The sequence below is a fragment of the Zeus faber genome, assembly GCF_960531495.2.
Source record: "Zeus faber genome assembly, chromosome: 1".
NCBI lineage: Eukaryota > Metazoa > Chordata > Actinopteri > Zeiformes > Zeidae > Zeus > Zeus faber.
Genome location: NC_137193.1, coordinates 29,289,143 through 29,301,077, shown reverse-complemented (window position 1 = coordinate 29,301,077; position 11,935 = coordinate 29,289,143). Strand labels below are relative to the sequence as shown.

At 46.4% G+C, this 11,935-nt stretch overlaps 2 protein-coding genes across 2 annotated transcripts; both read right to left on the bottom strand.

Annotated features, from left to right (window-relative positions):
* Positions 1–240: 240 nt before the first annotated feature.
* Positions 241–3,845, bottom strand: e2f3 (E2F transcription factor 3; the record flags this gene model as incomplete). Its single annotated transcript, XM_080020841.1, has 7 exons — positions 3,746–3,845; positions 2,926–3,029; positions 2,481–2,698; positions 2,269–2,395; positions 2,025–2,138; positions 1,627–1,783; positions 241–521 (listed from the first exon to the last, which is right to left on the bottom strand). The coding sequence occupies exons 2-7, from the start codon at positions 2,986–2,988 to the stop codon at positions 241–243; spliced, it is 960 nt and encodes a 319-aa protein (XP_079876967.1). The 5' UTR covers positions 2,989–3,029; positions 3,746–3,845.
* A 910-nt stretch (positions 3,846–4,755) lies between these two features.
* Positions 4,756–11,822, bottom strand: srfbp1 (serum response factor binding protein 1). Its single transcript, XM_080000910.1, has 5 exons — positions 11,763–11,822; positions 11,242–11,382; positions 10,007–10,150; positions 9,154–9,510; positions 4,756–6,984 (listed from the first exon to the last, which is right to left on the bottom strand). The coding sequence occupies exons 2-5, from the start codon at positions 11,380–11,382 to the stop codon at positions 5,245–5,247; spliced, it is 2,382 nt and encodes a 793-aa protein (XP_079857036.1). The 5' UTR covers positions 11,763–11,822; the 3' UTR covers positions 4,756–5,244.
* Between the last annotated feature and the right edge of the window lie 113 nt (positions 11,823–11,935).

The following is an 11,935-nucleotide window of genomic DNA, read 5'->3' as shown; positions in this document are numbered from 1 at the left end:
AAGAGCTCAGGGGTCACGGGCCGAGAATCCCCTTTCGCAGCTGCCTGGTGACCACGGCGCGCGGAGACGGCATCAAGTTCTGGAATTAGGCCGAGAAGGGCTTATGCTACAGCCGGTTCGCTACAGAGGAAGCATGCAATTGTACGGCACCAACCGCCCATGCCCACTCTAGTCTTTGGACAGAACAAGGATTGGTTTTTTTCGTAAAACTCATATATATCCGATGCGAGGGGTAGCGAGTCAGATGAGGGTAAAGTCCAGGGGAAGGCAGTCGAGGTCAACGGAGGAGAAGAGGTCGGTGATGCCCTCGTCCTCGGCCAGGCTGAGCAGGTAATCCTCCCCTCCCAGGGAGAGTGCCAGCGGAGGGCTGAGGGAGACGAAGGGCGTCTCGGAGGAAGAGGGGGGGGATTGGAGAGAGGTGGGGGCGGGGGGCAGGGGAGAGAGGGGTACGACGGCCACGGCCGGAGACCATGCGGCGGATCCCAAGAAGCGGCTGGTGCCACAAGGGTTCCCAGCATCGTCTGAGGAGAGAAGGTGGGGAGGAGCCAAAGAAGGAGGTGGAGGCACGGAGTGAGACGAACGAGGAAATTATAAGTCCTCCATCCTTCCTATAACGTGTGTTAAACAGCAGTGCAAGGCCAGAGTTGAAAGAAGGGACTTGTTATTCTAAGTTAGTACAGCTTTATATAGAGGTTATCATTTAATTTCCTGATCCTTACCACAACATGTATAACCACTCACAGAACACGGCTAATGACAATGTTCTCAGATTCTTGCTCAATCTACACAAAATTCTCTATAAAACGAACTTCATATTTCACAACTATAAAGCTGAACTGCGCAAAATCTGAATACTTAAAGAATCAATACGTGACAGTATGGAACAGTGCCCGATCTAAGGCCACTTTCACATATGCAGGGTTCAATCCATTGACCCCCTTGGTGCGGTTCATTTGGGCAGCTGTGAACATGGAACCGAAAGAACCGGTCCGAGACAGCTCGCGAGAGGTGGTCTCGGAACGGTGCCAAGTGAACCCTGGTACGCTACAAATGCGTCGAGAACACAATTCGACCCCGATTCGACCCAACCGCGGTAAGTGAACCAAACATGCTGCGTATTATGGTCGTGGGCGGGCATTTGTTTACATTTGCTTCAGGGCTCGCCTTCTTCGGTTCATACCAAAGTCTGACTGCAGCACGTCGTCTTTGGAAAAAATGGATCAGCACATTGTTGACAACCCGGAGTCTTAACTGAGCAGTGACTTATAGCTATAGTTATCATCTTTGGTAGGAACACCACAGAAAGATTACTGCTAGGATCACCACGTTCTCTCCGCGCTCGTATGATTTCCGTGATTTCTATGCACGCTTCCAAAAGGTTTGTTTAGATTTTCCACAGCTAGAGTTCTGACCAATGAATAAAGGCATTTTGTGAGCATGTTTCCAGCCCTGCGGCGTCCCACACGCTCCTCAGAAAATGTTTTCTGTCTCTTTGTGCAGGGCGAAACCGCAAAACAGAAAACAAACCAAAAGTATCAATTTCACTCGGATTGGATGGATTCATAGGTGAGACGTGAACTAAGCCATGACATGGCAGTGCGGTGGACACTAGGGTCGGTGGCTCACCTGGTGTGGACACCTTTACAAACGGCAGGAGGGCGGAGGGGAGCGTGTCACCAGCGTGGCCGGGGGAACGGTCGGCGTCGTCCAGGGGTAAGTCATCCTCCGAGCAGAGGAACACCTTGATGGGGCCCTGGGTGCTGCCCAGGTAGACTTGGAGGCTCTGCAAAGGACATGGGGACGAGATGGATCGCGTTTAAATGTCCGACACACCAGAGACACTTCATGACAACAACCATCTCCAGTGCTCTGTGCTGCTCTACTAAGGCAGCACAGATCTCCAAAATACACTTCTTATGGGGAACCAAGCCAATCTGGCATGACAAGTAAGTTAAAATGCTTCAGTTTAAACCATGACGGACCCTTTCAGGGGGAGCGCTGACTGGCAAATGTCAGCCCTTTACCTCCTCTGGGTGGGGAACCTCCATACGCGTCTCCGGGGGGGCTTTGATGACGATGACCGTCTGCTCCTTCAAGCTGGGGATCGCCTTCACGTCTTCGTACGTTAAATAGGAAAACGTGAGACAAGGTCAAGGAAGAGTGTTTGCACGGTGGGCATCAAGTATCAAAGGAAGAAAGGAATAAAAATGTCATCATTTCTTAAAAAGGATATCTGTGATTGGCCCGGTCCTCAGACATCAGGTGGACCTGGCGCGTGGCGCTCTGGATCAGGTCGTCCAGCCGCCTCTCCTCGTCGCAGAGGTCCCGAATCTCTCGCTCCAGGGCTGATTTACCGAACGAAACCTTGGCCCCGTCGGTGTTCAACCGACACCCCCTTCGAGAAGAACATAATAAAAGTAGATTGAGACCATGACTATAATGCAGGCAGCATCGTTGGTACGTGAAGGCCCCCTGCTTACATCCACTGGACGTTGTTCTTGGACGTCTTGGTGACCAGATGCACACCCTCCAGCACGTTGGTGATGTCGTAGAGGCGTCTCTTCTGGACGCTGAGCTCTCTGGCGGCGTGATTGAGGTCCACCACTCCCTCCGTGGAGGAGGCCAGCAGCTGCACAAACCTCTGGGTGAGCAGCCCGAGGGACGTGTCGCGTCTTCCTCTCTGACGGGGACTTGGGGACTGAATGGCGGAGGACAAGAAGTGATGTCATTGCTGAGAGATCACAAGTTTCTGTCAGATATTGGACATTGGAGCAAGTAAGTTGACAGCGCTAATGAGAATGAAGAAGGCTGCAGTGAGTTAAAATGTCACTTATGATTTACAATGAATCATGAGTTTCCACGTGATTCATTACCACCAACGTGTAACATGCAAATGAACCATTATTGCATTATTATAAGTCTTACATTTGGCTCCTCTGGGAGAGGGTGATGCCGTGGGCCTCTTGGCCCTGGAAGTCCTGCCAACATCCTGAAGGTACCGGGCGCTTACTTCAAGCTCCAGCCTTTAACTGAATGTCGGGAAATCAAAGGGGGGTCGTTAGAGATGTGGTGACATCAGAAATGAGAAACAGATTACTACTCCAGACACAATTACAGAGACTAAGAATTTGTTCCGGGTGAGATTTGGGGTGTGACATTGCAGAGCATTAGCATAAAAAAAAGACTTAAGTCTTAAAAATAAAAAAAAGATATAAATACGAATAAAAAAATAAAAAAATAACATTGTGATCAAATCAAATTTTTGAAAAGTAAAAATATATAGTAAGAGGTAAAAAAAATATACATACAAGTTGTCTTTTATATAAAAATAGCCCCAAAAGCATTCATGAATAAATACAAAACAGAAAAAGTCAGATATATAAAAAATAGACATGTCATACGCATAGCAATAATCCTTGTTTATCGTTTGATCACAGCGCTGTGTGAGGTGTGGCTCAGTGGGCTTTAAATTTCCAACTCCACGAAATCCCAACGTGGTGGGGGTATGAGTCCAATTCATTCAAACTTGCTTTTTAGTTGAGCTGGCCTCGCCATCTTGCACGGCAGTGGTGTGTAGTGTAGTATAGTGTGGAGGATTCATTTAGGGGGTGTAGAGTAATCTGAAACAGAGCGTCCCCATCCCCCTCCAAGCACAACACACTACCAGCGCAGGGCCGGGCCTTAGCCTCCACGGCTGTCCTCAAATGTAAATATATCCTCGAACCCGTTCAGCACGCCTACTTACCGAGGAGTCGAACCCCGCGACGTGAAGATCCGAGCGGGTTCCAGGCGGATCCTGTGCTGCCAGCTCGGTCCCACAAGTCCCACCCCAGCCCTCACGCCAGCCGCGGCAGCTCGACTGGGAAGCTAACCCAGCTAGCCGCCATGCTAGGAGCGCGCACGGAGCTGTCAAGAAGGCGGTGTTTGGGGGGGGGGGGGTTTGAGCGAGCGCTCGGACGCAGCCGGACTCCGCTTACTGCTATTGTGGCCGCGGGGAACGCGTCAAAACGTCGAGATGCTTGTTTGGAGGGGGGGGGGGGGCTCGACCTAAACCGCGCGGACGGGAGCACTCACCAGCTGGAAGGCGACGCTAATTCAGTCCACATACATCACAACATCATAATAAAAACTAGTTACTGATGCCCGGATCTGACCCGGTTCAGATCTGGGTCCCGGGTCCAGTCCAGTCATCTGCTGGCCGGCCGGGATCCGTGGGAGTAAGGGGGAGGCGGGTTCCCGTGGAGTGTTTGCCCGCCGAGGAGTCCCCGATCAGTCCAACAATATTCCCCTGAATCCGAGATCTCAACCGATCAACTCAGACTCGAACGCCGCCTCCTCCGCCCGCCACCCCGGAGGCTCCCGTGTAAAAATCATTTGCGCTCCGGGACAAAAAAGGATTTGACAGTTGTCGTCGCTCGGACATCGGGGGACTGGCGTCGTTTCGCGGATTCTAGTTTGAAGCGCGGTGGCTTTTTTTTTTTTAATCGCCGCTGCTTCTGGGGTCGCGGCGGCTGCCAGCGAACTTCCCGGGAAAACTTTGAACCAGATTCCCACGCAAGCTGCCATTGGACCACGCCCCTGACGCGCGGATGTGACGCCACCACGCAAACGAAGCCCCCCCCCCCCCCCCCCCATAGCGCGCAGGGACGTCATTCTGAGCTCGTTCGCCGTCGTGAATTGAATGTTAATAAAATATTTTATTAGAAACATCCCGCCTCATTATGATTTATTATACATAACAAACATCAACCAGCAGTAAAAGAGATACTGATCCTGATCAATTATAGTCTTCCAAATGCAAAGGTCTTGCTCTACTTCTTAATATCCTTAACGTAATTTTCCAAGAATGCAAACTGGATATGGACAACGTACTGGAACTGCGCTGAAAATACATACATGTGATCAACACAAACAATATTGTTTTGAACTAAATCTCCAAACATTGCATGTCATGACATGAATAACTACTGTATACATGGATATTTCATTTGCCCGTTTGTAGTGGGCTGAATTATTTTTAAAAAGTTTTTTTTAAAAAGGCAGTATTTTAGTTTTTTCTTTAATATAATTTGGTCAACCTGCGATTCTGGTAAGGGCCATAAATTCTTATGAAGCCTTAGTGGAGTGAGGTGTAGAAGAGTAGGATCGGAACAGGGCTGAGAAAGACTGGCTGATGTCCCATGTGTCCGTCCGCGCTCGACCAAAGTTTTCCACTCAAGGTCACAGGAAATCACAATGGTTTCACTAATCATCATCAAACTTAATCTTTTTCCCCTGGAAGGCCTGGATTTGTCCTTGTTGCTCTTTCCTTTTCTTGCTGGCCTCCCAGGACGGGTGGAGCGCCTGCTTTGGCGGCTCTTGGGATAAGAACCCCGCCTCCCTGCGATCTGGTTGCCTGGCGGCGTCCTCTCTCCCCCGCCAGCCCCCTCTCCCTCTGAAGTTTGACTCATATTGGTTGGCGTTGAACCCTGCTCCTCCCCCTCTGCCCCGTGGCTGGAATTTGGGGGGTCCGCTGGAAAATCTGTCCCGGCCGCTTCCCCGACCTCTGCCCCTGCCGCCCCAGCTCTGGCCGCCCCCTCTGGTGTTAGACGCGGACAAGGACGGGCAGAAGAGAGACTCGAGCTTGGAGCTCCCTCTGGAGTTCAGCCTCGACGCGAGTTCGTCCAGTTGGCTCTGACCGGGCTTGTGTTCCAAAGTCTGCGGCGGTTCAGAGGGGTTGCTTTTCAGCTCACTCTTCACATTCCTCGTTTCGCCGCTTTTCTTTTTGAACTTGCTGACCTTCCCGACGAAGAAGTCATCATCGCTTTCGCTTTCGGATTGCGAGGACCTCTTACGGAACCGCTCCTCCGTGCTGTCGTCAAAGTACTCCTTCTCTTCCTCTTCTTCATCAGAAGACTCCAAATCGCTCTCGGTGTCGTCTTTCACTTTTTGGTGCGATTCCGCTCCAGTGGTCTTTCCTGCAGCTTTACTTTGAGGCTTATTTTTATTCAGATCTTTTGCTCCGGTGGCTTTTGAAAATGCGGCACAGACACTCCTGGAAACACTCTCTTCTGGATCACACTCCTCAGAGCTGTCATCCAACACTTCCTCCTCGTCAGATGACTCCATCTCACTCTCGTCCTCCATCCCCTGATGCACCTCCGGGGCAGGCTTGAGTTTTGAACGTTTATCGATAACTTTACTCTGTGGCGTATCTTTCACATGCTCCTCTACCACTGTGTATTTAGGTGCAGCCATGTTTTTATTTTTCGTGTCTTTGTCACTCCTGGAGAAACCTCCTTCGGCACCGTTGTCCAAGGGCTCTTCTTCCTCATCAGAGGACTGTTCTTCCTCATCAGAGGACTCTGTGGCGCTCTCTTTCTCATCTTTCATTCTCTGAGTCACTTCCGGGGTAGGCTCAGGTTTTGGGCTCTTCTTGGTAACTTCAGGTTTATTTCCCACCCATCCAGAGCCACCCTCTTTAATGGCTGCTTTGGGAACGGCTGCTTTGGGAATGTCTTTACGAGCGGGCTTGATGTTTGAACTCTTTCCAGAAGCTTTAGTATGTACCGCATTCTTGAAACGATCCTTGGACGTCAATTTGTGCGGCGTTTGGAGATTTTGTGTAGAGGTCATTTCCGCTGTGGGAGTTGATTTCTCCTGGTCCTCTTCAGGTTTATCAATGGTTTCACCGTCTTCTTCCTCGCCTTCAGTCCTTTCTGTTTGTTCTACTACACTGTCGGCCTTGTCTTTTATGTTTTTTCCATCTCTAAACTTAGGAGTTCCCTTTTCAGCTTGAGTTCCTGCCTTTCCTTTGTTTTCCTTTGTTCCTCTCCCCTTCATTTTGTCTTTGAAAGCCTCTATGGCTATTTTGATGGCTAGGATCTTCTTGCTGAACTGAGGGTGAGAAACTATGCGAGCGATGGCCCGGTCAGTTATAGTGGACTCAGGGTTCTTACAAACCAGATCAAAGCTGATGACCCGCTGCAAGGCTATCTTGGTCACCTAGGAATATATATTTAAAAAAAATCAGTAAATAACAATTCACATCACACAAATTGAACTGAGGTAAAAAAAAAATTGAACTGCATTTGAAGGAAATGAGGTTGAAGGTTGGTATCATTCCCACAGCAGTCCAGCCTTTTCTCCAAACTGGATGTGCAGCTCCATACTCCCATCAGTAGTGTAACGCAAGTAATGGGGGACAAATTCAAAATCGACATTCAACGCAAAAACTCACTCCACATTTCATCAGGCCAGGCTAATATGATACCACAGCAGTCTGATTTAGCAAATTTGAGAAGTTATTTGAAAAAGTTAAAATCGAGTTTTGTTGCTGAATTCACCGTTTGTTGGCGCTATTTTCATTGCTGCACTGCAGTGTTGTTACCAGTTTTACACCCAAATGTGTGACATGTTGAATTGTACAACATTATTTTGCCTGTGTACTTACTGCACATCTAAAATATTAATGTAAACAAATATGAGGAGACAGTAGCTCGCCACAAGAAAATCAATAAGAACCTCACAGACGTAACTGCGTTTAAAAGGCCACAAATCTTGCCAAAAATAGTTATCTGCTAGTTTCTACCTCACAAGTATCTGAACTGGGGATGTTAACGATTAATGGACAATCCATTAATTGCTAATGAGAATTCTACCGACTAAGATTTTGCCTTATCGATAAGAACTGAACAATATGCAGTCTTGTTGATATTGTATCAACCGTAGTCTTTGTGGGGCGACAGGGGGCAGTGGGGAAAAAGATGCCCAGTGGAGCAATAGGTAGTAGGAGAAGTAGATGGAGGCTTCCGGGGGAACGACAAACAACAAACATGGTTGCGCATAGAAAACTATGTTTATTGTTGCTCAACAACTAACGCTGCGTTGAGATGGAACACGGGAACGGGATAACAGCACTTTCTGAACAGCGCGGGGGTATGAAAAAAAAGAAAACCCCGGAGCGAAGGAGAGGTACAAGTCGGCAAAACGAAACAAGCAATACTGTATGTTGCTATGGTGATGACTCCAATAAAATATGAACTAAATTATTTTGTGTTGGCTATTATATATCAGAATTTTAGTCATGATTAATACTTTAATTAGTATCTTGATGTCCATATCTGCACCGGACTTATCTGCTAAGTAACATCTGGCTCATTCCATTGCGAAGGACGGCAAGAAGTCAAAATATATAACTTTTGCCAAAACGGGTCGTAAATATTCCCGCATGTGGGAACGAGCTCAGCGAGTCTTGCCTCGAACTTCTCCATTTTGAAATTAAATAAGGAGAAACGCTCCTTTATAACTCCTCTAATGTACCTCCCACCAAGTCAAAATCTCAGAGGAGCACAACGTCGCGTAGGTCACCCAAGTGCCATGGCGCCACCCCCTGGTGACGTCATTAGTTTTGATATTATCAAATAATCGATGATTGTTGATTTAATGAAGGTTAACAAGAATCGGTGAAGGAAATTTCTTTAAATTGGCATTCCTCATCTCAACACGACACTTTTATACAATTGTGAGAGAAATGTAGATAATCTTAAAAGAAAAAAAAAAAAAGTGCTTGCTTTTCTTTGGTTGTTGCCCACCTCTAAATGCAGTGAATTTCTCAAAACTGCAAAAGCGCTCATCTTCAGCGTCACAATTCAAACGCTCACCCTTTTGGGTGTAACACTGGTAACATCAATGTGGCACAGCAATGAAAATTGCACCAACAAACAGCGAATTTAGCAATAAAATCAAACATGTTTTTTTTTTAATAACTCCTCCAATGTGCTAAATGAGAGTGCTGTGGTTAGCGCTTCCTGAAATATCGAGTGTGTTTTTGCACTGAATGCAGATTAGAGATTTGTCCCCCATTATTTGCATTAAACTCCTGATGGGAAGATGGAGCCGTGTGTCCAGTTTGGAAAAAAGGCTGGACGGCTGTGGAAATGAAAGCTACCTACGTACTACATGAGGGGTGAGTATAAAACAGGAATTAAATTTAAAAAATCAAAACTATGGATTTAAAGAACTTTCATTCAGAAATCACATTGAAAATGTCATAAGTATTGTGTCACTTTAATCTGGGATATTCAGCGCGAATAGGTTTTCTTAGCAAGTTTGATTTATAGAAGAGATAAAACATACTTGACATCGCTCGAGGGAAGGGGAAGGTGAACATACCATGTCAGGTTTGAGGGCCTTCATCTCATGGATCTCCTCCAGCAGTCTGCTGGCTCTCCTCTGGTTCTTTTGCACCTCCTGGTCTTTTCCCTTCTTCTTCTTCAGGGCGGAGATCTGTCGCGTTAGCTTCCTGATGATCAGAGCCCTCACCCTGTTCACCTCCTTCCTCATCTTCACCACCTCATTGTTGAGGTTCAAGACCTCAGCCTGCTTCTCTTTCTCACTCTTTTGCTCAGCTGGTGGAATTTCCTCATTCTGCTTTCTCTGGGGCACGTCTTTGTCCTCATCTTCTTTGTCCTCCTGTTCTTCCACAGTAGAAAACATCACTTTCTCTAGGGTCTCTTCAGTAGTGGTTGTCTATAAAAATAAGAAAAACACAACACAGACTACAGATTACAAATGCATGAAAACACACCAGCACCAGGAACATAAGCGGCAGTAAAACATTTCTCTTAGTAAAATTATATTTGGACAGGTACACAGCTGAGTACTTGGGATACACCTATATATTACTACAGATACAGATTCTGAACTGATCCATTGCTTTTACCGAAAAGTGTAATCTTGGACCACGGGAGTTTCAGGTCAGTGACAAGTGATCGACATGTAATCTCTATTTCTCCATTGAAGATATTAAACATGCATCTATGTGTCTAATAAGTAGAAAATCAAGACTTTTCTGACATGTAAATCAGGGACAGCCCTAATGTATTGTATGTATAGAATGCAATAGGCATTCTAGGCAGCCATAACTAGCTATAACTATTTTATTGCAAATGACTAGTTGTGTGAAAATCATCTTGATTTACAGATTAATCTATGGGTGTTGCCTGCAGTAAATGTTGGAGCATACCTCATTTTCCAGAGCGTGCTGTTCAAGTGACAGAACCTTTTCCTCATCTTTTTCCTCTGGCTGTAAAGTGATCTCTGTCTGCGCTGCCAGTTCTTCCTCAGCAGAAGGCGGCGCTTTATCTGCCGCCTCCACTGTTGATGTCATCTTTGAAAACACAGAAACACCCACCATGAGACCAATATCACTAATGAAAATGAGAAAATCCACACTCCAGGAAATGTTAGGGAGATCATGTCAGAATTGTTTGAAATACAATCGAGGACGCACACGCCCTTGGCGATTAATGGGATTTCTGTTGACAGGGTGAGCAGCTTCAAGTACCTAGGAGTCCACATCACAGAGGACTTAACATGGACCTTACAAACAGACACTCTGGTGAGAAAAGCGAGGCAGCGTCTTTACCACCTCAGGCAGCTGAGGAAATTCCGGGTCTCGGTGAGGATCCTCAAGTCCTTCTACTCTGGAGCAGTGGAGAGCATCCTGCAGAGGGTGGTGCGTTCAGCTGAACGTACCACTGGAACTACCCTCCCCCCCTTGCAGGAGTTATACACCAGGAGGTGTAGTAGCAGAGCCCGCAGGATCATGAAGGATCCTCACCACCCCAACAACGGACTGTTCCAGCTGCTGCGGTCAGGCAAGCGCCTCCGCAGTCACACAGCGAGAACAGAGAGACTGAGACAGAGTTTTTTCCCGCAAGCCATAAGAACTGTCAATGCTGACCTCACCAGGGGTCCTCACTGAGCCACACACATAGGCTCCACTACCTTCTGTACTATATGTTACATACTGTACCGCATACTGTGTCACTGTTCAGGGTTGTTTGTGATGCCGTATTGCTGCGCCGTACTGTTGTATACTGTGCTGTATTATCCCAAACACTACCTCACTTTATTCACATGCCACTTTAATTCACATATCTGAAAAAAATCTTGAATCTTGAATCTGTATATACATAATTGCCTATTCCATATACATAAGCATATTCCCTCTATCTATTCCATTTTATTTCATTTTATTGTATTTTATTCTATATATTTTTATTCTATTCTATAAGTATTCAACTTACTGTATTACGTTTTAGGAGTCGGTTAGTTGGTCTATTAGAAATAAATTTTTCCTAGGACATATTGTGTGTTATCACCGGGTGCGTTGCATTACATTTCACTGCATATATGTATGAAAGTATGTATATGTATGTGACTAATAAACCTCGTGAATCTTGAAAATAGCTGTACCTCCGTGTCTGCTTCCCCCCTCGGCTCCTCGGGTGACAGGATATTTTGTACACCCTTCTCTGTGATGTGTGAAGTCTCCTCTTCTACCTTCTCCTCGGTGGACTGCACCACTTTCTCCGACGCCTGCTCTGGAGACGCCATCTGCAGATATTAGAAATGAATGTGATTGAGAGACACAAATGCTCCAAGAAATACCGGCCATTAATTTCCTCCTTCCTATGCAACGCTTTGGCATCTCATTAATGAAAACGTTTGATCGATAAACAACAAAATAAATAGCTATTTGTTTTAACAGAAACACTATTATACTAGTGATAGAGATACAATATTAACACGTTTTTTCACTTGGGGTTAGTCTTACGTTATCTTCCATATTTTGTCAAAAGCACGTGTGCCTGTGTTTTCCTCGTAGTACTGGCAGTCTGTACATGTTTAATCCATAAAAACTACAACGCGTTTAACTTAATACAGTCTATTCATAATGTGTATATTCATCTACTAGACATTCATACAGTACCTACCTTAAATATGTGTAAATAAAATTCCAGATTAGGAAACGAGCGTTCCGTCGCAGGGGGCGGCCATTTTTTTCCCCTTACGTTTTAGAATACCCACGTGTGACGTCATCGCGTAAGGGCGCGACAGCGTGTCGTGAAAGAGGGCGGGCCTCCCCGCCACTGACTGTTTTTTGTTT

Coding starts and splice junctions, on each gene's coding strand:
- srfbp1 (XM_080000910.1), bottom strand. CDS start 11,382: ATGGCGTCTCCAGAGCAGGCGTCGGAGAAAGTGGTGCAGTCCACCGAG. Junction 10,151..11,241: donor GGGGGGAAGCAGACACGGAG/GTACAGCTATTT, acceptor GTGTTTTCAAAG/ATGACATCAACAGTGGAGGC. Junction 9,511..10,006: donor AGCACGCTCTGGAAAATGAG/GTATGCTCCAAC, acceptor TTATTTTTATAG/ACAACCACTACTGAAGAGAC.